This window comes from Sturnira hondurensis, unplaced genomic scaffold (assembly GCF_014824575.4).
Source record: "Sturnira hondurensis isolate 20B ecotype Veracruz unplaced genomic scaffold, ASM1482457v3 Scaffold0001395, whole genome shotgun sequence".
Classification (NCBI taxonomy): Eukaryota; Metazoa; Chordata; class Mammalia; order Chiroptera; family Phyllostomidae; genus Sturnira; species Sturnira hondurensis.
In genome coordinates, this window is record NW_028074026.1 from 17,086 (window position 1) to 43,713 (window position 26,628).

At 37.0% G+C, this 26,628-nt stretch overlaps 1 protein-coding gene across 1 annotated transcript in view; it reads left to right on the plus strand.

Annotated features, from left to right (window-relative positions):
- The first annotated feature begins 213 nt into the window (after window positions 1-213).
- The window catches only part of FAAH2 (fatty acid amide hydrolase 2), a 45,784-nt gene continuing 19,369 nt past the window's right edge, over window positions 214-26,628 (plus strand). Inside the window, exons 1-3 of the mRNA XM_037027993.1 lie at window positions 214-538; window positions 12,759-12,841; window positions 19,829-19,965. Of these exons, the coding sequence (XP_036883888.1) occupies window positions 347-538; window positions 12,759-12,841; window positions 19,829-19,965 (412 nt within the window). The 5' untranslated portion in view covers window positions 214-346. The remainder of the gene's footprint in view (window positions 539-12,758; window positions 12,842-19,828; window positions 19,966-26,628) is intronic.

Sequence of the window (26,628 nt, forward strand, 5' to 3'; positions counted from 1 at the left end):
GTTGAGTACAGGAAACAGTGAAAATAGGCCAAGGCCAGCTAGGGCCAGAAGTAGCAACTCGGAAGCCAGCGTTCTTTCTTATCTCTCACTTTCTGGGTTGGGTTGCAATAGCACTAACAATGGGTTGCATTACACACAGGCAGCTGCTGGGAAGGCTTTACTCCGCCCCCATCTCTGGCCCAGAACCCAGCAGGTAATGACTAACGAGCTCCTGTGGAATTGTGGGTAGATATCGGACTTTAAATGAAAGGATTCTTAAACAGCTCCTTGCTTAGTCTTTTGTCCTCATTTTGCCCACAGTGCACTCAACTCTCAAGCACTAGGACCGTGCGGAATCCAGGCCGCTATGGCGCCTCTGCTCACTGCCAGAATCCAGTTGCTGCTTCTGCAGACGATGGGCTTTCTCATTGGCCTAATAGGTAAAGCAGCTCGAGCCTTTGGTGGCCCCAAGTTTGGATCAATGACCACACCGCCTGTGATTGAACCATTACTACTGCTTTCGGGGGTGCAGCTGGCCAAGCTGATCCGAATGAGGAAGGTGAGAGTACACTTCGGGCTGATTCAAGAGGTGGAGGAGAAACGGGTCTTTTAGTGGAACTAAATTCCAGGAAGTTTTGTGGTGGTGGTGGTTGTGCTAACGAGTTTGGATTTGGTGGAAATCAATTTCATTCCCACCCTCTACTAGGGCGACAGAGGAGGGGCATTCATTGGGGGTAAAAGGAGACTTCTGGGAGTTGTAGTATGTTTATACTCAGAGCATTTGCTGTAGGTATCAGCTGGACTATTTTGGCATCGTTCATACTCCTTATTGCCCATTTGTCCAGTTTGTAATAATTGTGTGGGGATAAATCAGGTATGGTTTGCAAAATGATTCTGAGGGAAATTCATTAGTTCTTGAGCTCCCTGCCACTGCCCTATCTGCTGCTTCTTGTTCAAGTGATTTTTATATTAAAAAAAATAAGTACCTGCTGTAGGTATACCTGCCCTAGGATAATAATAGTTGTTGCTACTCTATATTTAGTGCATAGTACATGTCAAATGCTGTGCAGGGTACTTAAACATATTATGTCTTACTGATGCAATTCTCTAGGTAATATCCCCAATTTTACACATGGGAAACTTGACTTAAAATGAAATTTGCACAAATACACAAAAATTAGTGGAAATTATTAATCCAAAGATTTAAACAATTCCAACAATTGTTCTCTCTAGAGTTGTGCAAGCAGGGCCATTTATTTCTCTATCATATGTATAGTTAGTTAGTTCCCTAGAGATCTTGGGTTATAGTCTAGTATTCTTTATTTCACTCTTGTCTTTATCCCTTTGTACTGTATTTGTTTTTCCTCATTGTTTTATTACCATGATGTAGAGTGCCTTGTCACACTCCTGATATAACCTTTCAATGACATTTTCTGCCTTTTGCTTGTATCTTGTCTCAAACTTTTGTCCCCCATGCATGTTTTTTTAAATATATTTTTTTAGATTTTATTTATTTACCTTTAGAGGGGAAGGGAGGGAGAGAGGAGAGAAACATCAATGTGTAGTTGCCTCCCGTGAGTCCCCCGCCGGGAACTGGCCTGCAACCCAGGCATGTGCCCTGACTGGGAATCGAACTGCGATCATGTGGTTCGCAGGCCCGCGCTCAATCACTGAGCTACACCAGCCAGGGCCCATGCATGTTTTTAATAACAGTTGGGGAATGAGATGTAGTGGAAAGACAATAGGTTTCAAAATTTTGGTCTGCCTCTTCATAGTTCCGTGACCCTAGGCAAAGTGTGCCATGATAGTTGCAGATAATACATATCATGCACCTGGCACATAAGTACAGTGTGTCATAGTGATTAGAAGGATGGACTCTGGAGCTAGACTGCCTGGATTGAGATATCCTGGCTCTCCTATTTAATTATGCAATCTTGGAAACATCCCATAACCCTTTTTAAGCCTCTGATATCCTGCAATAAAAATAGACATGATAATAGAATCTACCTTAAAGAGATGTTGTGGGGGTTAAGTTCACATATGTAAAACTCTTAAAAACACCACCTGCCATAATAGTCCAATGTCTTACTAGTATTACTATCATCAGGTATTTAGAAATGATAGCCATTATTAATATGTTATACTTACCTATGAAAAGAGATCATTTACATACACTTTATATAAGTGTCCTGAAGGTAAGATACAATCTTATTTGTCCTAGTTCTCCCTCAGTAACCCCAAGCTTCTACCTCCATCAATGTAGACATTAACAACTCCTTCCCATTCTTTCTTTGATACTTTCTTTTTTTCTCTAGAGCAGTGGTTCTCATCTGGAGGCAGTTTTGTCCTCTTGGGGACATGTAACAGTATCTGTTGACATTTTTGGTTGTCACAATGGGGTAAAGGTGCTTTTGCATTGAGTGGGTAGATAACATGGGTGCTGCTAAACATAATACAGTGTATAAGATAGTCCACTACATGACAAACAGTTAACTGGCTCAAAATGCCAATAATACCAAGAATGAGAAACATTGCCCTGGACTATTTAATGTTTGAGAAAGCTGGCTTCCTTTTAGTCTTACTGCTAGGGACTAGGAGGAAGCCATTAAAAAATGAATGATGGTTTGATGTATTTTTTCTGTGAGATGGATCACTTTCAGTTGCATTTTTGGTCAAGTCTAGGGTTCCAGATGAAATAACAGTAGCTATCATTCATAGAGTGCCTAGTGTGTACTAGCAATTTTGTATATTTTATCTCTACTTCTCATATTAAACAGCAAGAAACTACTCTAAGATCTGGATGGAAGTGTAAACATGAGGGAGTTGACACTATTACCTACTTAAAAAATGCCCTGGCTGGTGTAGCTCAGTGGATTGAGTGCGAGCCTGCGAACCAGAAGATCACAGTTTGATTCCCAGTCAGGGCACATGCCCGGGTTGCAGGCCAGTTCCCAGCAGGGGACGCACGAGAGGCAACCATACATTGATATTTCTCTCCCTTTCTCCTTCCCTTCCCCTCCCCTCTAAAGGTAAATAAATAAAATCTTTAAAACAAAAGCATTTCCTCCTACATATTGTATATATTCACTCAGATGTTACCCACATGGTTTCAAATGCTACCTTTTGGTGCCTGAATACATGAAAGGGTAAATTCTTACAATGGGTGAAGGAAAGTTCTAAAGTTCTGGTATCTTCAGTTTGCCTTTAGACCTATTTCAGAAAATTCAGGTATTTTCCTGTCTTCTTACTTACCCTGACTTTGCTGTCGGGATGGCCATTGTTTCCTTTAGTCTTTATACTAAGCCAAAGAACTTACATGTATGACCCATGGACATAAACTAAGGTTGGGGGGAGTGCTAGTGGAAGGGGGTTGTAGGGTGGAGGGGGAGAAAGGGGAGAAAAAAATGGGACAACTGTAATAGCACAGTCGATAATATGTACTAAAAAAAAGACCATTAAGTTACTAGCTGTTTTCCTAATGTTTCTGAAGGCCAGAGGTTTGCCTTTTCTTTCTCCCCTAAGGATCAGGACTTGGGTTTGTGACTTAACCTCTATGAGCTTCAAATTCCTTACTTGTAAAATGGTCATAAAATAGTACTTAACTTCATAAAATTCTCTGGATACTTTAATAGAATAAGGGCTATGAAATACTTAACACATATTCAATAAAAATTAACTAACATTATAGGCTTTAGCCTTATCTTTCAATCGGAAATAGGGAAATACAATCATGGATGCTAGTCTTTATTGGGAGATTGTTTTGTTTTGTTGTGTTTTGTTGTCCTTGCCACTTTATTTTGGTTTTATCAAACCCATTCTCATTATCTCTAGCCAACTGCTAAGGTAAATATTTTGCTTAGATGTTTAAAAATTGTATTTTAATAGCAACCTTTTGAGGTATGCATAATTATCACCATATTACAAATGAGGAAAGCAAAATTTAGGTCTCTTTAGTAACTTGTCCATTGCTATACAGCTAGAAAGTGATAGAGCCAGGTCAATTCGGTTCTGTTTTGTATTACTTCATGAAAGAGTTATACTTCTTGATAACTCGCTCTCTGAACCATCAGTTCCCTCTGAATCAATGTCAACTCTATATGTATTTCGGCCTTGGATACCTAAGTATTCTGTTTCATTATTCAGAATTCAAGCTATCACTATTTCATCTGAACTCCCACAGCCTCAGTTGGCCTCCAAGGTTGGACTTTACAAAAAGACATCAACTTATCATTGTCACCACCATCCATTAGTGGACCATAGTTTTTTTACACTTGGAAGTTTGATTTTTGCTGGTGGTCCCAAAAGTGATGAAGTTATAGACATAGTCCCACTCTCAAGTGACCTAATGACATGCAAATGAGGTTATGCTCATATGTTGTTTTTAGTAGCAAATGCTTGTAAATGTAAATCAGGGTCTGATTAAATTTGAAATAGTATACATACACACTTTTAAATTATATAGCAAATAAAACAGAATAAAGTGGCTTTTAATGTACAAGATAAGGAATGAGTTCCAAGATACAATGTTGAATTTAAAAACACTAAGTGTGGAACCATTAATATAATATGCTATTATTGATATGAAAAATACCCTTTCTCTCTTTCTCTAGAAAAATGCACAAAAACTAAAGAGGGAAACTATGGGGGAATGTTAGGAGACAGGTAGCAAGAGACTTTATTGTATACTCTTTTTTACCTATAGATTTTTTAACCATATGTGCTCATATTATCTATTTATATTAATATAATCCATACTTAATAAAGAAATTAGAATTTTTTTCATTTTTACTTAAGTATCAGACAATAGAAAGGATGAACTACTGCCATTTGTGATAACATGGAAGGATCTTGAGAATATCATGCTGAGCAGAATAAGTCAGACAGAATAGGACAAGAGCCTTGTGATTTCACTTGTATGTGGGATATAAAACAGAAACAAAAAAAAAAATAAAACTCATACACATGGACAAAAGGAGGGTGGTTACCAGTTGGGAAGGGAGATATGGGGAAGAGAGAGGGAAAATGGGGTCAAATATAAGGTGACATCAGGAGACTAGTTCTTACCGTTCTCAACAGCATGGATGGACCTGGAAAAAATTATAGGAAGTGAAGTAAGCCAGATGGTGAAAGGAAAATACCACATCATCTTACTTATATGTAGAATCTAATGCACATAGTAAACTAATGAACAAAATAGTTACAGAAACTTGCATACGTGAAACAGACTGACAGCTGCTGGGGGGGAGGGGACAGAATAAAAGATGATGAAGGGATTAACCAAAGAAAATTTATGCACAACTCATGGATGCAGTCAACAATATGCCATTAACTGAGGGAGGGGAGAGGATAGGCCTGGATGGAGGTGGGGAAAGGGAGAAAAAACAGGGACAATTATAATAGCATAAACAATATAATTAATCTAATTAATTAATTAATTAATTAATTAAAAATAAAAAGGAGAGTAGACTTTCAGTGGTGAGCAAACAATGCAATATATAGATGATATATTATAGAATTGTACACTTGAAACTTTTATAATGTTATTAATCAATGTCACATTAATAAATTTAATTTAAAAAGAATATGGTGCTGCCATTAACAAGAGTAAAGTAGATCTAAAGAAATTGATATGGAAATAGTATTACATTATATTAAATGGTAAAAATGCAGCACAATGAATACAATATGATTCCTCCCTCTGTATAAGGGAGTTGAGAGAGAGGGAGAGAGGGAGGGAGGGAAAAGAAGGAGAGAGAATGGCTTTCAATTTTCATTTGTACCTTTCTGTAGTGATTGAATTTTCTAACCATGTACATATTCTTTGCTTTTTCTTAGGCCAAAAGGGTTAATTTAACCTCAGTTAGCCTCAAAGGCTTCATCTGTAAAATAGGGATATTACATGTGTTGATGGGATTTCATGACATTAACAGATATGCAATGTATGGCACATAATAAGCGTTCAGCAAACGGCAGTTGTTGTGTTACATTCTACCTCTAATGCCCATTTGTTTTTGTTGTTGTTGCTTGGCTGGGTCATATTCTCCATACTACAAGTTCAATTAGAGTAGCAGTTGGAGCTTTTGAAGATCTGTGGAGTGGTGTACTTTGGTGGAATGGCCAGGCTTAAAGCCTTGGCTTGATGCTTAGGCCCTTAACTCTGGAGGTGTTTGAAAGTAGACTACAGTAGCAATTTTCAACCATTTTCATCTAAAGGCACACATAAACTAATCGCTGAAATTCTGTGGCACAACAAAAATGTATTTTTTTGCTGTTCTGACAAAAAAGATTTAGGTATAGTTTAGATTTATTCACAGCAGGTAACTACTGTTGTGTTAACTGTTGTAATTTTTTTATTTGACAATCTAAGGGAAAAGAGGTCGGCACCCTTGACTAAATAGTCGGGTATTCTGTGTTTTAAAAATTCTTGCAGCACACTTGTCGAAAGTCACTAGACTAGAGAATTGATTTAAGAAGATTGAAATCACTATTCATGCATGCATTTAGAAAATGTTTACTAAGGAACTACTAGGTATACAATTCTAAAGGACAAGTGGGAATTATCCTAGTAGAAAAGATACATGTAATATTCTCTTATTTTTTCTAACTCCCCTGTGAGTATAGTTATATCTTCTTTGTCATTCTTAATATTAGCTCATTTTTCTCTCTGTCCCTCTCCTCTTTATCAGTTATGCTTGTCAGGATTTTTCAGTTTTATATGTTTTTAAAATTTACTTTTTAATGATCCTTTTAAACTGGATTTGTCGTTACTTTTGCCATTAAATTTTATCTTTATTTCCTCATACTTTTTATTTTTAATTTCATTTTAAATTCCCTTTCTTATTTACTTTATTTCCTATTATTTTAAATTGGATAGTTTATATCATCTTTTAATGTATTTTTAAATATATTTTATTGATTATGCTACTGCAGTTGTACCATTTCCTCCTCTTCATTCCCCTCCACCCTGCACACCCTCTCCCACCCACATTCCCCCCCTTTAGTTCATGTCCATGCATCTTAAGTTCTTTAGCTTCTACATTTCCCATACTATTCTTGCCCTCCCCCTGTCTATTTTCTACCTACCATCTATGCTACTTATTCTCTGTACCTTCTCTCCCACTCCCATGTTGCTAATCCTCCATGTGATCTCCATTTCTGTGATTCTGTTCCTGTTCTATTGTTTGCTTAGTTTGTTTCTGTTTTAGTTTTAGGTGTGGATGTTAGTAATTGTGAGTTTGCTGTCATTTTACTATGCATGTTTTTTATCTTCTTTTTCTTAGATGAGTCCCTTTAACATTTCATAAAATAAGGGCTTGGTGATGATGAACTCCTTGAACTTGACTTTATCTGAGAAGCACATTATCTGCCCTTCCATTCAAAATGAAAGCTTTTCTGGATAGAGCAATCTTGGATGTAGGTCCTTGCCTTTCATGACTTGTAATACTTCTTTCCAGCTCCTTCTTGCCTATAAGGTCTCTTTTGAGAAATCAGCTGACAGTCTGATGGGAACTCCTTTGTGGGTTACTGTCTCTTTATCTCTTGTTGCTTCTAGGATTCTCTCCTTCATTTTAGTCTTGGCTAATGTAATTATGATGTGCCTTGGTGTGTTCCTTCTTGGATCCACATTCTTTGGGACTCTCTGAGCTTCCTGAACTTCCTGGAAGTCTATTTCCTTTGCCAGATTGGGGAAGTTCTCCTTTATTATTTGTTCAAATAACTTTTCCACTTGTTGTTCTTCCTCTTCCCCTTCTGGTACCCCTATAATTCAGATGTTGGAATATTTAAAGATGTCTTGGAGGTTCCTAAGCCTCTCCTCATTTTTCTGAGTTCTTGTTTCTTCATTCTTTTCTGTTTGGTTGTTTCTTTCTTCCTTCTGGTCCACTCCATTGATTTGAGTCCCAGTTTTCTTTCCATGACTATTGGTTCCCTGTGCATTTCCCTTCATTGCACTTAGTGTAGCCTTCATTTTTTCATCTAATTTGCAAACAAATTCAACCAATTCTGTGAACATCCTGATCACCAGTGCTTTGAACTGTGCATTTGATAGGTTGGCAATCTCTTGGTTACTTAGTTGTATTTGCTGTGGAGCTTGATCTACTCTTCCATTTGGGCCATTTTTGGGGGGTCTTGTCATGCCTGTTATGTGTGGGGGCAGGATCAAAGAGGAAACAATGGCCCTTGCTCAGCTCTCTGTCCCCTCTGCCACTTCCCCCAAGCAAACTGGGCCTTTCTGGTGGTGATTCCTGTGTGGGTGGGCTTGTGTACATTCTAGGACCCTGTGGGTCTCTCCAACAAACTCTTCTGTGAAGCTGGGAGTCTCTCCCTGAACCTCAACCCCCACAGGTATTTTCAATTGGTTGTTTTGAGGCTTTATTTCCTGGCGCTGGGACCCTGGGTTGTGCAGTCTGTCTCGTTCCCCAGTTTCTTCTGGTTTACCTGTGCACAAATGTGGGACTGCCTGGTCATCCAGCCACCTTGCATGCAGTGCCTCGCTTGTGGGCTCATCCAGTCTGGATGAGTGCGTCTGTTTTAACTCCTTGGCTGTCTGACTTCCATACAGTTCAATTTTCTGTCAGTAGTTATTGTTATATTGTTTCTAAATTTTGTTATCCTTATTTTGGTTGTGCAAGGAGACACAGTGTGTCTACCTATGCCTCCATCTTGTCTAGGAGTAGCTTGTCTTTTTATTTTTATGGGAAAAACATTTAGAACAGCTTTAGCTGTATTCTACAGGTTTTCATAAGAACAAAAACAAACTAAGCAAACAGCTAGAATAGGAACAGAATCATAGAAGTGGAGATCACATGGAGAGTTATCAGTGGGGTAGAGGAGAATGGGGGAAAAGGTAGAGGGACTAAGAAGCATAAGTGGTAGGTACAAAATAGGCAGAGGGAGGTTAAGAACAGTATAGAAAATGGAGAGGCCAAAGAACTTATATGTACAACCCATGGACAGGAATTAATGGGGGGAAAGCTGGAGGGAAGGGGGATACTGGGCAGAGAGGGGCAAAGGGGAAAAATTGGGACAACTGTAATAGTATAATCAATAAAATATACTTTAAAAAAAGAAATGTTTCTCTTTTTTGTTTTAGAAAATTCTATTCTGTTTTCCATAGCACCTGCATCAATCTGCCTTCTCACAAAAAGTGTGTGAGGGTTCCCTTTTCCCCATATCCTCACCAGCACTTGTTTTTGGTTGATTTATTGATAGTAGCCATTTTGGCAGGTGTGAGGTGATATCTCTTTGTTGTTTTAGTTTGCACCTGTTTGATGATTGGTGATGTTGAGAATTATTTCATTTGTCTATTGGTCATCTGTATGAAGTATTTATTCATAGGCTTGTTTGCCTTTCCTGGTGGTGAGTTATATAAGTTCTTTATATATTTTAGAAATTAACCACTTACAGCAGGTTCCCTTTTTATTTTGTTGATTTTTAATTTTTTTAATTTAATTATTGTTCAAGTACAGTTTTCTGTCTTTTACTCTCATCCCAGCCCACCCCCCCCATTACTTTGTTGATTTTTAAAAAGATTTTAATTATTTACTTTTAGAGAGAGGGGAAGGGAGGGAGAAAGAGAGGGAGAGAAACATCAATGTGTGTCTGCCTCTTACATGTCCCCAACTGAGGAGCTGCCCCACAACCCAGACATTTGCCCTGACTGAGAATCAAACTGGGGACCCTTTGGTTCACAGGCTGGCACTCAATCCATTGAGTCACACCAGCTAGGGCTGTTGATGGTTTCTTTTCCTGTGCAGAAGCTTTTTTAGTTTGAAGTAGTCCATTTGTTTATATTTTTCTTTATTTCCCTTGCCCTAGGAAACATATAAGCAAAAATTTTGCGATGAGAGATGTCTGAGATTTTACTACCTAGATTTTTGTCTAGGATTTTTATGGTTTCATGGCTTACATTAAAGTCTTTTATCTATTTTGAGTTTATCCCTGTATGTGGTATAAGTTCATGGTCTGGTTCCATTTTTTGCATGTATCTGTCCAATTTTAGCACCATCATTTACAGAAGAGACTATCTTTACTCCATTGTATAGTCTTCCAGCTTTGTCAAATATCAATTGACTATAAAGGCAAAAAGTGGAACTTCCTTTTGACCCAGCATTCCCACTTCTGGAAACATCGCCTAAGAATCCTGAAACACCAATTTGACAGAATCTGTGCATCCCACTGTTCATAGCAATGTTATTACAATACCCAAGATCTGGAAACAGCCCAAGTGCTATTAGTAAGTACATGAGTGAATAAAAAGGCAATGGGAAATTTACACAATGGAATACTACACAGCTACAAAAAGGAAGAAATCTTACCTTTTGCAACAGCATGGATGGACCTGGATATTATTATACTAAGTGAAATAAGCCAGTCAGAAAGACAAATACCATATACTCTCACTTATATGGAATCTAATGAACAAAATAAACTGACAAACAAAATAGAAATAGAGGCATGGACACATGGAACAGACTCACAGCTGTCAGAGGGGAGGTGGGAGTGGATGAAAAAGGGGAAGGGATCAGCCAAATAACCTATATGCATAACACATAGACACAGACAACAGTGTGGTGATGGTCTCACAGAAGGAAGGGTGGGAGATTGGTGGAGATGAGCAAAGGGGGAAAATGGGGACATCTGTATTAGTGTCAACAATAAAAGAAATGTTCCCCTTTTTGTGACCATCTGGATAATTTTTAATTTTTTGTTTACTTCTTAGACTCATTGGTTATATGGAAAACTGTTTTTTTTGAAATAGTTAAGCCTTCTTAAAATTGTCTTTTTCTTACTTTGGTTTTCTAGTATTCCTGGATTATGGTGATTGGCCTAATTGATATAAACCACTACTGCCTTTTGTGATTTAAGATTTTCTTTGTGACTAAATACATTATCATATTCTGTTCATCATTCATGAATAAAAAGAGTATTTCTTCTTTTTTTAAGATTTTATTTATTTATCTTTAGAGGGGAAAGAAAGGAGAGAAGGAGAGAAATATCAATGTATCGTTGCCTCTCGTGAGTCCCCTGGTGGGAACTGGCCTGCAACCCAGGCATGTGCCCTAACTGGGAATCAAACCGAGATCGTCTGGTTCGCAGGCCCTCGCTCAATCCACTGAGCCACACCAGCCAGGGCAAGAGTATTTCTTCTTGATGGAATAGAAGTTCTCTATATGTACTTGAACATATTGGCTGTATTATTAATTTCCTGGATATAACCATCTTTTTGACTACTTAATTTGTCAATTTCTGAAAAAGCTGTACTATATGTTACTATACTTATATTCATGGTCAAATTCTCTTTACAGTCTTAGGAATTTATGCTCTCTATATTTGCCTGCCGTTTTAATACAAAAAAAGTATATGACTGTTATATCTTAATGGATTGTATCATTTCATATTTCAGTCTTGAAATTTGCTTTATATGATATTAATGGCACCACCTGTGCTTTCTTGTTGTTTATATTTACCTAATATATCTTTGCTCATTCTTTTACTTTTAACTTTCATTGTCTCTTTGTACCGGGTGAATATCTTATAAACAATGTATAGCTGAACTGAGCTTTGTTTGCTTTTTTAAAGATTTTATTTACTCGTTTTTAGAGAGAGGGGAAGGGAGGAAGAAAGAGAGGGAGAGAAATATTAATGTGAGAAAGAAACATTGATCAGTTGCCTCTTGTACACGCACCAACCAGGGTCTGAACCCTCAACCCAGGCATGTGCCCTGACCCAGAATCAAACTGGGTAGTTTTCAGTTGGTGGAACAACTGCCAACCCACTGAGCCACAGTGGTTAGTCAGGGCTGAGCTTTGTTTTTAAACCAAATTTGATGTCTCTGCCCTCTGATAGAGGAACTCAATCTTCATTTATTATGATATAATTTGTTTAATTCTTTCCATTTGATATAATGTTTACAATTTATTATGCTTGCTTTCTGTTTTCCCTTTCCTTTTTCTGGCTTGATCTTAGTTTCCTTTCATTTTCTTATTTTCCTCTTCATTTGGAAGTTCTACTTTGCTTTTTAATTTCCTAATGCTTATTGTCCCATGTATAAGAATCATTAAAACTATGATTATATGTGATAAGTAAACAGTAATCTGCCCCCCAGGTGTTTTACTTGTGCTACCCCTCCTCACATTCCTAAGCTAAACCCCCTGGCCTATGGTTGCCAGGTTTAGCAAAAAAGTATACAGAACGCCCAGGTTAATTTTAATTTCAGGTAAACAATAAATGATTTTTAGTACAATTATCACCGTGCAATATTAGGACCTACTTGTACTAAAAATTATTTGCTATTTGTGTGAAATTAAAATTTAACTTGGTATCCTTTATTTTTTTAATCTGAAAACTATGCCTTAATGTACTTCTCAACTCCTAGATTTTTCAAAGATGATGTATGATGTTAAGTTTCAGGGTATTACTATAAAATGATACCCATCATAATACTAGAAATATTTCTTTTTTAGAAAAATATTTACTAGTTTAGTATATATACATAATATCTCAGGACTCCAATTTCTATTTACTTAGAGGAGAGTTTACGTCTTTTATCCATATTCATTGTTCAGAGCCTACTGATACTAGTATATTTCTGATGTTTTTTAGCTTCAAAGTAGACATTTTTGGCCTCCATTTGTTTTTCTATGGCACTAGATAATTCATTGAAGATGTCCTAAATAAAAGTGATTAATGCACACAGGATGCTTTTGTTCAGTACTTGTTGAATGGATAAATTGTTCTTTAAATAAACACCTGTTAAAATAAATTACTGTATTTTGCAGGTGAAATGCATAGATGTTATTCAGGCTTATATCAACAGAATCATGGATGTCAACCCACTGATAAATGGAATTGTCAAGTACAGGTGAGCATTTTTACTGTCATGATTTTTGTTCTGTTTCTGTGGCCATGACATCTTGCCATATATCTTGGATTCTTCTTCTTTGTCCTTCTTTTGGTTTCACACTGGGACCTGCCCTAGTTTATAATTCAGCACTTCCTGCCCTTTGTTGAGCTTTTATGTTTCTGTGTCTGCATCCTCCCACCCACCATTCACTTTAAGATCTTTGATGGCAAGGAATACATTTCACTGATTTTTACACATTGAACATCCAGAACAAGCAAGGCCTGAACCTCATAATGCTTATTGAAATAGTGGGTTTGGGGTAGCAACTCCAACAAGATAACCCTCCATTACTACAGACTTTCCAATGTCAATTTGGTAGGGTAGATGTTAATTTTAAAGTTATTGCAGCTCTGACTGGTGTGGATCGCTTCATTGGGTTTCGTTCTGCAAAATAAAAGGTTGCTGGTTCAATTCCCAGTCAGAGCATGTGCCCAGCAGATGGATGTTTCTCTCTTACATTGATGTTCCTCTCCCTCCCTTTCTCCCCCTCTCAAATAAGTCAATAAATATTTTTTAAAATAAAAATACATTATATATGTGATTTCTATGTCTCAATTACCAAATAACCTCTTCAAGATAGTTGTGAGGAATTAAAAGGACAAAACTTAGATTTGTTTTTCTATGGCATCATACATAGCACAATTCTTATCATACTATGATATAGTTGCATTTCTTCAAATCTCGATCATTCATATGGCATCTTTAAGATTCTTTTCGTGTTTGCACAGCAACTCTATTGTTAATTAACATACTTATTATGATTGAATCACTTATTTTAACTTAAGCCGATTATTTTTAAATGAAAGTTTATATCATTGCAAAAATTAAAAAATATTATCACTTCACATAGACAGTTACTGTATATGTAAATAAAATAAAAAATAACCAGTATTATGAAATTACAAACATTTAAAATATTTTATGAAATACAAACACTACATAAAATAGATTGTGCTTTATAGTTACTTTTTACATATTTTCTTATTTAATCATTTCAAAATCTTTTTGAAAAGGTATTACATTTCCTATGTTACAGATGTGAAAATTGTGTCACAGATAGTATGTGACAGAGCCATGATCCAAATGTATAGGCATCTCATGCTAAAGGTCACAGAACGGAAGTACAGAGAGTCTTTATGTTCCAGGAGTTCTCTCTTGTGCCTTTCCCCTTTCTATGAACTAGCTCTACACTGGTCCCATCCTCCAACACTTAGCAGCGCCTCATCCTGGAGATATTTCCCTGGTGGTTAATCTATTGACAGAGTATACCTTTAAACATGTGAGAGAGAAAAGGAAATACAAGAAAAATGTATTGCTTTTATTTTTCTATTGTAGTTTAAAGAGTATGAGTCTTAACAAGGAAGGTCTTATGTTGTAGAACTTGCTTCCCTGTGTGAAGATATTATAATAAAAATCTGAGAGAGAATTAAATTGCTGTTCTGTTTGAAAATGATGGGTAGGCATACAAACAGGAGACTGAAGAGGCTCCTAGTTGGTAGCTGGGGGAAGTGGGGCAGGGTAGTAGCTGTCAAGGGATTGAAGATTTGGAAAGAGAAGACGTGGATGCCTCTAAGGTGTATATTCAGAAATAATTTTATGAAGTTTGTGCTATGTTTAACATCAGTGTTTTTTCTTGCCTCCTTTAAAGTGCACTAAAAGGGCTTTCTTGTGCCCAAATTATGTTTATATTGTGTTTAGAATTACAATATTGACATAAAAATAAAAAATATATGTAAAGCACACAGTGCAGACCCTTACGTCAGTCACTCAATGTTAGCTATTTTTATTGTTATGGTTGTTGTTAAAACAGGAGTGCAATAAATGGAACTAGCCTCATGATTATACACAGATCTACTGTACTGCTATCCCCCTGTTTGCTTGACACTAAATTGAGGCAGTTCAGTGATTAAAGTCATATAGCTATGAAGTAAATATAGTTATAATCTCTAAATCTGCTGGTTCCTAGCTTTCTCTTTCTATTCTTGATTGGCTGATCAGAAAATGTTTACCACTTTATTAACTTCTTCCCAAACCTGTTCTTCTGCTCAGTCACACAAGCAAGACACCTGGGTGTAACCCTGGGTTCCACCTTCTCCACTCCTTTCCAAAGACTATCCCCCAACTTCAGTGTTGAAGAAATACCTGCTGCAATTCTTCTCATTGCTTTTTTCTGTTACAGAGGCTTATGGCCTATTTCCTAAATTTTATGTTGCTGATTTTCTGTGAGCTCTCTGATTGGGGAAATTTGGCTTTGACTTAGTCTGCTGAAACCCTAATCCTTTGATTTTCTTGACAGATTTTGTTGACTGTCAGGAGAACTTGATGATATTAGTAATTGTACATAGTTAAGGATTTATTATTTCCAATTTGTTAATTTTATATAACTCTTTTGTATTTCCTTTGTTTCTCCTCCTCTTGCCACCTTCCTTTATTATATGATAATATTCTTTAGTGGTATGTTTGCTTTCCTTTCCATGTATCTTTTGTTTATGTACCATATAGGTTTTTGCTTCATGGTTACCATGAGGCTTATATAAAACATCTTGTAGTTGTAACAGTCTATATTAAGTTGGTATTTTTTATCACATACATAACTTATCCTCTCCTTACCCCTTCCTTATTTTGTTTTTTTTTAAGATTTTATTTATTTATATTTAGAGACAGAGGAAGGGAGGGAGATAAAGAAAGAGAGAAACGTCAATGTGTGGTTGCCTTTCGCACACCCCCTACAGGTGACCTGGCCCACAACCTGGGCATGTGCCCTGACTGGGAATCAAACCACTGACACTCTGGTTCTCAGGCTGGCACTCAATCCACTGAGCCACACCAGCCAGGGCCACATTTTATGTTTTTCATGTCTCAATTTATAACCTTTTATAATATACATAAAATAGAAATCATTTTAGCTATAGTTATTTTTAACACATTGGCCTTTTAAACTTATACCAGATTTAAGTGATTTACACACCAACATTATATTACTAGAGTATTCTGAATTGACTATATATGTATCTTTACCAGTGAGTTATATCCTCTCCCCTGCCCTACCCACCAACACCTTCCACATTCATTCCTCCTCCCCGCCGTTGTCTTTGTCTATGGGTCCTTTATATATGTTCCTTGACTTGATCTTTCTCTTCCCTTGCCCTGTTGTATCCCTCCACACTCCCCTCTGGTTACTGTCAGTTTGTTCTTTATATCCATGTCTCTGGTTCTATTTTGATCACATGTTTGTTTCGTTGATTAGGTTCCACTTGTAGGTAAGATCATATGGTATTTGTCCCTCACCACATGTCTTATTTCACATAGCAGAATGTTTTCCGGTTCCATCCATGCTGTCATGAGGGGTAGGAGCTCCTTTCTTTCTGCTGCATAGTATTCCATTATGTATATGTACCATAGTATTTTTGTCCACTCGTTTACTGATAGGCACTTAGACTGCTTCCAACACGTGGCTATTATAAGTTGTGTGTGTGGTTATGAACCTTGGGGTGCATAGGTTCTTTTGAATTGGTGACTCAGCAATGGGATTCCATCTTTAGTTTTTTGAGGAAATTCCATTCTGTTTTCCACAGTAGCTGCACCAGTCTGCATTCCCACCAACTGTACACTATGGTGCCCTTTTCTCCACAACCTTGCTAGCACTTGTTCTTCGTTGATTTGTTTATGATGGCCATTCTGACTGGTGTGAAGTAGTATCTCATTGTGGTTTTAATTTGCATCTCTTGATGGCTAGTGATGCTGAGCATCCTTTCTTATGTCTCTGGGCCCTCTGTATGTCCTCCTTGGAGAAGTATCTGTTCAGCTCCTTTGCCCATTTTTTAATTGGATTGTTTGTCTTCTTGGAGTGGAGTTCTTTATATATTTTGGAGATCAAATTTTTGTCTGAGTATCATTGGCAAATATGTTTTCCTACAGGGTTTTTTTTTTCATTTTGCTGATGTTTTCTTTAGCACTGCAGAAGCATTTTAATTTTATGTTGTTCCATTTATTTATTCTTTCCTTTATTTCCCTTCCACTGAGGGACATGTCAGTGATATTGCTGTGTGGAATATCTGAAATTTTCCAGCCTATGTACTCCTATAGGATTTTTAAAAAGATTTTATTAATTTATTTTTTAGAGAGAGCAGAAGAGAAGGAGAAAGAGAGGGAGAGAAACATCAGTGCATGGTTGCCTCTTGTGAGCCCCCCACCCGGGACCTGGTGTGCAACCCAGGCATATGCCCTGACTGGGAATCGAACAAGCAGCCCTTTTGTTCACAGGCTGGTGCTCAATCCACTGACCCACACCTGCCAGGGCCTATTAGTTTCATTAATTATATGTGGAAACTGAAATATAGAAAGGTTAAATAACACTCATAAGAACACACAGTAAATAAAAGGGCTGCTATACAAATTTATGTACTCTTGCTGTAGACCAGTACTGTGCAATAAAAATAAAATGAGTTACACATATAATTTTGAATATTCTATTAGTCAAATTTTGAAAAATAAAAAGAATCAAGTTCAATTAATTTTAATAATTTATGTTCTTTAACTATGTCAAAAATATAATTTTGACATTGTACTAGTCAATTTTCAAATAGTAGAAACAAACGGCTTATAGCTACTGTATTGGACACCTCACGTCTAGAGTCTGTGTTCCTAGGCTGTAGAACCAACTAAACCTTGATATAAAATCATGGTTTTGTCATTTATTAGATGTGTAATCCTGGGCACAATTCTTAGAATCCCAGATCCCAACTTTCTTCATGTGTGAATTGTGTATAATAATTGTACCTACCTCACATGATTGTTAAGATTGACCAATTATGCAATGTTTAAAGCAGTGCCTATCACATATCAATCATCATTACCATCCATCATCATCATCATAATTATTGTGGCACACTGTGGAACTTATGTTTCTTCCTTTTTTGGAATATTGTCTAATATACCTGGCAGTGATAAATTCTTCTTTCTGTATAGACCCCGACTGTATTTGCATCAATTTTCTAACTACATCTTTACAACCTCCCTGCTAGGTAGATGTCCCAAATTTACAATTGAGGTGACTGAAATCCAGCAAGGTAAGAGAATTGGTATAGATCACAAAAGTAGGGAAGGATAGCTCCAGAAGTATTGTTCATTTTAAAGGCATAGACTTTAGCCCTGATGGTGTGGGTCAGTGGATTGAGCACAGGCCTACAAACCAAAGGGTTGCCAGTTCAATTTCCAGTCAGGGCACATGCCTACGTTGCAGGCCAGGTCCCCAGTAGGGAGTGCACGAGAGGCAGCCATATGTTGAAGTTTCTCTACCTCTCTTTCTCCCTCCCTTCCCTTCTAAAATAAATAAATAAATATCTTTTTAAAAAACTTAAAAAAATAAAGGCATGGACCTTATCATATATTTTTGTTTGACTACTTTGAATATTTGTTGAAGTAATTAATAAACATCATTACTACCTAAGTGAGGCTAAATATTCTTTATTAAAGTTACATTTTTATATCACATGACAGTTTATTTAGAGGATTTAAAATTCTTATTTTGAAGAATTACTGTTTGAGATACTGAGAAATTCTACTGGGACCATGTAATTTAGTGATTGTAGTACCACATACACTTACATGTGTTGTTTTAGGCATATTAATTTAATTGTATGTTTATGGAATTCCTATAATATATGCATATTGTAACCTCTTTTAAATTAAAGAGTTTACATTATAAGAATTTCCAAAAAACAATAAAAACTTTTAGAACACATCATTATTGTTGACTATACAATTTTTCATAACAGATATCTATAATAATTTATTTGGTGATGGATTAGTTTCACATTTTTTCTAATACACATAGTGATTCACTGACCATCTTTCTGTTTGTATTTTGTCAGTATGTTCCATCATTGTACTTTAGATGAATTTCTAAAAGCAGAATTATTGGCTCAAAGGGTTATCTTTTTAAGTATTTTGACAAGTATATTTATTTTAACATGTCAATCCTTGTTCTTTTAATAATTTGGGTAGATGGCTGCTTTACATGCTTTATTAACTGGTGGTTGGTGACACAAATTAAACACTGGCAGAAGTCCCCAGTTTGGGGTACAATGAACAAGAAAACGTTATTCAGTGCTAACAGCACAGTTGTGATATAGTTTGACTGTGAGAACATCACAGCTGTAAAATAGCTTGATAGTATTACAGTACAATCATGAAGCAGGAAAGCATGGTTATGAGGCAGCCCTGGGGCTAGTTGGCCCTGGGGTTAAGCACCTCTCTGGCTACATAGCTGTGCTCTGCTCTAGTCTATTCTGGTGTTCTGTGGTGTGGTCTAATCCAGTCCAGGCTGGTTTGCTCCACTCTGCTCTTTTGCTCTGGGCTATTGTGTTCTACTCTGCTGAGACATATTCAGTGTTTTATCTTTGGTGTTTCAACTGTAGCAAATGAAACACAGCCTTCAGTCTTGAGTGGAAAGGAAAAGTGTGCTTCAAGAGCCAGTGGAGAGGTGACTTATATAATAAGCCCCCACTCCTGGACTCTGATTAGTCCATCCTCATGCAGATGAGGACCAAGGCCTCATGGTTTGATTGCTCCAAAAAGCACTATCCTGACTGGTCAGAATAGAGCCTCTCTGATTAGTCAATTAATATGCTGATTGGGATGTAGATGCAAAGCTCCGATTATGGGGAAAGCCTCTGTTCTCTTGGTTGAAATAGAATTCAGAAACTTCTCTGTAAAGGCTGGCTCAGATGGAAGAACTCAGTGCACTAAAACAGTTCAGTGCGGAGGCAGGTAGTTCAGTGCAGGTTTCTCTGTCAATTTGCGTGAGCGTCCCATCTAGAAATGGCTGCTAGGCTCTGTTTTTAAAATCTGAGCCCAGTTAACCACCTGTAGTAGTTCTTCTTAGAAGGTATCTTTCTAATTAGGGTCCACAGCTTTCTGTAGCTGTTTCATTTTTTTTTTTAGGTTTGAGGAAGCTAAGAAGGAAGCCCATGCAGTAGATAAAAAACTTGCAGAGAAGCAGGAAGATGATGCCAGCCTGGAAAAGAAATGGCCCTTTCTTGGGGTTCCTTTGACAGTCAAAGAAGCTTTCCAGCTAGAAGGTACTGTTCTTTGTATTTTCTTTCTTTACATAACATGGATTGAACTTAAAAATGGCTTATATTTTCTGAAGTTAAAAACGGAAAAAATATATTACCAAAGTAGAACAATAATATTAAGGTTCTTCTTCAGTTTCGAATTGATGGGAAATATTCTGCAAGTTTCATTGGGAAGAGAGACAGTAATGGCCATTGTCTCTTAGAACTATATGGTGTGTGAGGGGCTATGCTCAGTGCCCATTAATCCTCAAAGCAGCCTATATAAATTAGTATTATTATCTCATTTTTCAATTAAAAAATTGAAATTCATGACCCTAAAGTAGCTTGACTAAAACTAATCTGAGACTCTGATAAAAGCCTGTGCTTTTTCTATAATGCAATTCTTTTAACTTCTGACAACCCTTAAAAGTAAATGAAAACCCCAGACATTTGACAATTGAACAACATTCTTTTAAATCATTCATGGGTAAAAGAAAAAGCAAAAAGGAGCTTTTGAATTAAAAAAAATAAACAAAAGGAAAAATATACTAAAAACTTATGGGATACAGCTGAACAAGTAATTAGAGGGAAATTTATATTTTTGGATGAGTATATTTGAAGAAAAGAAAGACTTAAAATCAATGACCTAAGTTTCCAATTTAGCCAACTAGAAAAAGGAGAAAAAAACAAACCTAAACCAAGCTTAAGGGAATCAAACAATAAATATTACAGTGGAAAATACTGAGCTAGAAACTGTGAAAACAATAGGTAAAATTGATGAAACCAAAAATTGGTTTGAAATGATAAAAAATTGATAAGATTTTTAGCTACAGAAACTGAGGGGTGTGTGTGTGTGAGAGAGAGAGAGAGAGAGAGAAAGAGAGAAAATGTAAGGGTATAGGAGGGATAAATGGTGATGAATGGAGTCTTGACTTGGGGTGGTGAACACACAACACAGTATACATATGATGTGTTATAGAATTGTGCACCTGAAACCTATATAATTTTGTTAACCAGTGTCACCCCAAACAATTAATGAAAAGGAAAAAAGATAATAAAAATGTGTAGTGAGTACCATTTTTAATCATATTAAGAGAACTATAAATTAATAACTCTGTAAACACATTAAACAACATACATGAAATGGAAAGATTCCTAGAGAGACAAAGTAAAATTGATTCAAGAAGAAAGGAAAATATGAACAGACATATGGCAAGTAAAAAGACTTTAAAATTTACACAAAGAAAAGCCCAGGCCCAGATCATTCAACTAGAAAATTCTATTGACTATTTAATGAAGAAATAAGCAAATGCTAAAAAACTCTTTTAGAAATTAAAGGAGGACTTCCAGTACTATGTTGAATAACTTTGGTCTTAACCAGAACAATCAGGAAAGAAAAATAAATAAAAGGCATTGAAATTGAGAATGAAGAAGTAAAATTGTCACTTTTTGCAGACAACATGATTCTTTATATAGAAAATCTTAGATTCCACTAAAAAACTATTAGAGACAATAAACAAATACAGTAAATTTTCAGGATACAAAATCAGTATACAAAAATCCACTGCATTCGTATATACTAACAATGAAATTTTATAAAAAGAAATAGAAAAAATAATTTGTTATGCAAGTGTAACAAAAAAATAAAATACTTAGGAATAAACTTAACAAAGAATGTGAAAGACCTATAAACTGAAAAATACAAAATATTATTAAAAGAAATTGAAGACAAAGAAATGGGAAGATAATCTATGTGCATGGATTAGAAGAATCAACATAGTTAAAATGACCATGTTACCCAAAGCTATATATAGATTTAGTGCAATCCCCATCAAAATTCCAATGGGAGATTTTAAGGAAATAGAACCAAAAAATCATTACATTTGTATGGAATTGTAAAAGACACCATAGTTTATTAATATATCTTATTAAAGTATTCCTGGATCTGATTTGCTAATACTTTGTTAAGGATCTTAGCATCTATGTTTATAACAGATGTTGACCTATAATGTTCCTTCTCTGTAGTGTCTTTATCTGGTTTTGAAACTAAAGTAATGCTAGCCTCATAAAAATTGCATAGAAGTCTTCCACCTTCTTGAATTTTTTGGACTAGTTTGAAGAGTATAGGCGTTAGTTCTTCTTTGACTGTTTTGTAAAATTCACCCATGAAGCCATCTGATTCAGGACTTTTGTTTTCTGGAAGTTTTATTATTATTATTATTGCTACAATTTCATTAGCTGTTGCTGGTCTATTCAGGTTTTCTGATTGTTCCTGATTGAGTTTTGGAAGATTACATGTTTCTATAAATTGTCCATTTTGCCTATATTGTCCAATATTTTTGCAATTAGTTGTTCATAATATTTTCTTACAATCCTCTTTATTTCTGTTATTTCTATCGTTACTCTTTTATTTCTGATTTTATTTATTGGGGTCCTCATTCTTTCTTTTTTCTTGATGAGTCTGGGTAAAGGTTCATCAATCTTGTTTATCTTTTCAAAGAACCAGCTCTTGATTTAATTGATCTTTTGTATTTTTAAGTGTCTATATCATTTATTTCGCTCAAATCTTTATTATTTCCTTTATTCTATTCATTTTGGGCTTTGTTTCTTGTTCTTTTTCTAATTCCTTCACTTGTAAGGTTACATTATTTATTTAAGATTTTTCTTTCTTCTTGATGTAAGCCTGTAATGCTATGAATTTCTCTTTTAGGACTGGGTTTGTTCTCTGTGATGCATAGATTTGGGGGTGTGTTCTCATTTTCATTTGGTTCAAGGTATCTTGGTTTCTTCTTTGATATCATTGTTAACACACTTACTGTTTAGTAACATGTTTTGCCTCCATGTCCTTATGTGCTTTTCAGTGATTTTCTTGTGATTGATTTATAGTTTCATAGCATTATGGTCAGAGAATAAGCTTGATATAATTCCAGTCATCTTAAATTTATTAAGACTTGTTTTGTGTTTTAATATGTGGTCTGTCCCAGAAATTGTTCCAAGTGCACTTCAAAAGAATGTATATTATGCTGCTTTGGGATGAAATACTGTGGATATATCAATTAAAGCCATCTAATCTATTGTTTAAAGCCTCTGTTTCCTTGTTGATTTCCATCTGAAAGATCTATCCATTGATGTCAATGGGGTGTTGAAATCCTCTATTACTGTTTTACTGCTGTTTTCTCCCTTTATGTCCTTCAAGATTTGCTGTATATATTTAAATGTTCCTATATTAGGTGTATTTATTTATTTTTTTAAATATTTTTTTTATTTATCTTTAGAGGGGAAGGGAAGGAGAGAATGAGAGAAATATCAATGTATGGTTGCCTCTTGTGAGTCCCCTGCTGGGAACTGGTCTGCAACCCAGGCATGTGCCCTGACTGGGAATCAAACCGCGATCGTGTGGTTTGCAGGCCCATGCTCAATCCCCTGAGCTACACCAGCCAGGGCCTATTTTAGGTGTATTTAATGTTTACAAGGGTTTTATCCTCTTGTGCTCTCTTTATCATTATGTAGTGTCCTTCTTTGTCCCTTATTATAGCCTTAGTTTTAAAGTCCATTTTGTCTGATATAAGTATTGTTACCCTAGCTTTTTTTATTTCAGTTTGAATGAAATATCTTTTTCCATCCCTTTGTTTTATTCTGTGTGTATATTTTGTTTTGAAGTGGGTCGCTTATAGACAGCATGTATATGGGTCTTGTTTTCTTATCCATTCTACTACCTGATGTCTTTTGATTGGAACATTTAAGCTATTTACATTTAAAGTGGTTATTGACAGGTAGGTATTTATTGCCATTTTATTGTCTTAATTATTTTCCTTTGGTGGTCCTCTTCCTTCTTCTCTTTTTCCTGCTCCTTCAAGAAGATCCTTTAACATTTCTTATAATATAGGTTTGGTGGTAATTGACTCCGTTAGTTGTTTGTGGTCTGGGAAGCTCTTTATTTATCCTTCATTATTAAATTATTGCCTTGCTGGTTAAAGTAGTGTTGCTTTACATCACTTTGAGTATTTCATGCCAACACTTTTTGGCCTCAAATGTTTCTGTTGAGAAATCAGTTGGAAGTCTTATAAGACCTCTCTTGTAGGTAACTGCCTTTCTCTTCTTGCTTTTAAAATTCTCTTTGTCTTTAGCCTTTGCCATTGTAATTATGATGTGTCTTGGTGTGGGCCTGTTTGGGTTCATCTTTTTTATGACTGAACTTCCTGGACTTGTGTGTCTCTTTCTTTCACTAGGTTAGGGAAGTTTTAAGTAATTATTTCTTCAAATAGGTTCTTTATCCCTTGCTCTCTCTCTTCTTGTGGTACCCCTGTGATGTGGGTGTTGTTGTGCTTCATGTTGTCCTAGATATTCCTTAAACTAGCCTCATTTTTTGAATCCTTTTCTTTTTGCTGATCTAATTGTATGTTTCTGCTACTTTGTCTCCAAAATCATTGTTTTTATCCCCTGCTTCATCTTACTTACTGTTTATCCCTTCTAGTATATTCTTTTTTAATTTAATTCTTGTTCAAGCCTTCTAGTATATTCTATATTTCAGCTATTGTATTCATTTCTGACTGTTTTTATGGTTTCTATATCCCTTTTCATGCTTTTGAAGTTTTCACTAAGTTCATTAAATATCCTTATAACCATTTTTTAAAACTCTATGTCTGATAAATTGCTTGTCTATATTTCATTAAGCTCTTTTTCTTGAGATTCTCCTTTTTTTTCATTTGGAACATGTTTGTCTCCCCATTTTGACTGCCTCTTTGTGTTACTTTCTATATATTAGGTACACCTATCCCTCAGTCTTGGTTGGATAGTCTTATGTCATTGGTTTTCTGTGGGACCCTGTGATATAGTCTCCTGATCACCTGATTTGGGTGCTCCAAGAATGTCCCTAGTGTGGGTTATGCAAGCCCTCCTGTTTTAGTTTAGTATTGATTTCTATTGGCCTATTTGTTCATGGAGTCAACCCTCAAGCTGGCTGACTGTGGGGATCAACCCCAACCACAGCATATGGGCTGCTGTTCAGGTGCTGACCACGTGAAGTGGAATTTGCCTCAGAAGTTCCGGTGCCTGTCAAGATCCTTTAGATATTACTTGTAAAGCTAATTGGATCCTGCTCTGTTGTTGTCTAAAGCTGGCAACTAGATATGCTGGTTCTGGGGCCTCTTGGCGGGGAACTCTGGTGCAGCTCAATATCAGACCCTGTCTGTGACTGGCCTTGGGTAACCTGTTCAGTTCTTAAAAGGATTCCACCATTTCGCTGCCTGTGCTGGGCCTGTGTGTGCATTGGAAGGACCAAGATGTGCGCCAAAGCCAGCTTCCAGCAGCACTGAGCTCTAAGGCAGGTTAACATAAGGCCCAAGACACCCCAAGATACAACTCTCCCTGCCTCTGTTTGCTGGCAGCCTATTCGTTTCAGTCACTGAAGGACCTTCTGGAGGTACTTGAGTTGTATGAGGTAGGTTGTCAGGGAGTCACTAGGTAGGAGTTAGTGGTGTTCACTGCATTAATGCAGGTTCAAATTTGACACCAGTGCTGGATCTGAGGCCACTCAGCAAAAGTCCCAGAGTACACCAAGGCTCCCTGCCACCCTCCAGGTGCCTATAGAACTTTGTGGCATGGTGAGGTCTTGGTGTCATCAGGGTGAGACCAACAGAGTTAGGCCCAGTCAAAACCAAGATTTGGCTGAATGCAGGGAGTGTTCTATACCAGTTGATCAGGCATGATATAAAATGATCCTGTCCTAGAGCAACACAATTCAGTCTCAGATGCTACCAGGACTTCCCTGAGAGCCTGAGCTCAGCATGGCAGGGCCACAGGGCATTGGAGGATGGGGCTAGTGGATATTCCATGAGGGAGAGACAGCATCAGGATTGTGAGAAGGTTGGGGGACTGTACCTTACCCCAGGGCCACACAACTCAGTCTGTCTTGGATTTTTCCGAGAACTTCTGGAGAGACTACACTTGGCACAGAGATGCCACCAGCATTCTGGAGGGTGGGGCCACTGGGAGCCCAGAGTGTAGGGCTAACAAATATCATGATAGAGAGGTGCTAGTCAGGCTCATGGAAAGGTGGAGAAATGGCCCCTGCTCCAGAGCCCACAACTCAGTTGCTGATACCCACTGAGTCGGCCCAGACCTATATACTCTGGGCCCTGGAACTTGACTCATCCAAAGGGCATGAATTCCACAGGGTTGGGTGCCAGGAAGTCTGGTGGGTGGTACTATTACATTATCCCAGGGTGATGGCATAAGGAGGGGATAGCTCCACTTTAAAAAGACAGTGTCTACAGTGTGGAACAGGGACTCAGCACAGGGATCCAGGTGTCTATCACTTGAGCTCTCTCCCCAGAGCCATAAACCACCTCTGTCTTCGCACAGCTCCAGCTCTCTATTACCTCACTGTGTCAGAGCCCAGGGTGAATGGCTGCAAACAAGATCCTGCACACTGAGTATTCAAGAGGGCACCTGGGTCTCCACCAGACTTCCCTCTCTTCCTCATGGACCTAATCTCCATTGACTTTCGCAGCCATATATTATGTAGGTGCCACCTTCCAGTGGTGGTGCTCTGGGCTGGGTACCTCCAGGTTGGCTAGCTCTCCCTAAGGGGAACCTCTGCTACTTAGATATCCCTCCACAATTTCAGCTGCTGCCCATGGAAGCAGGACCAGACCTTTCAGCATCTCTGCCCTTCCAGCCCATCTC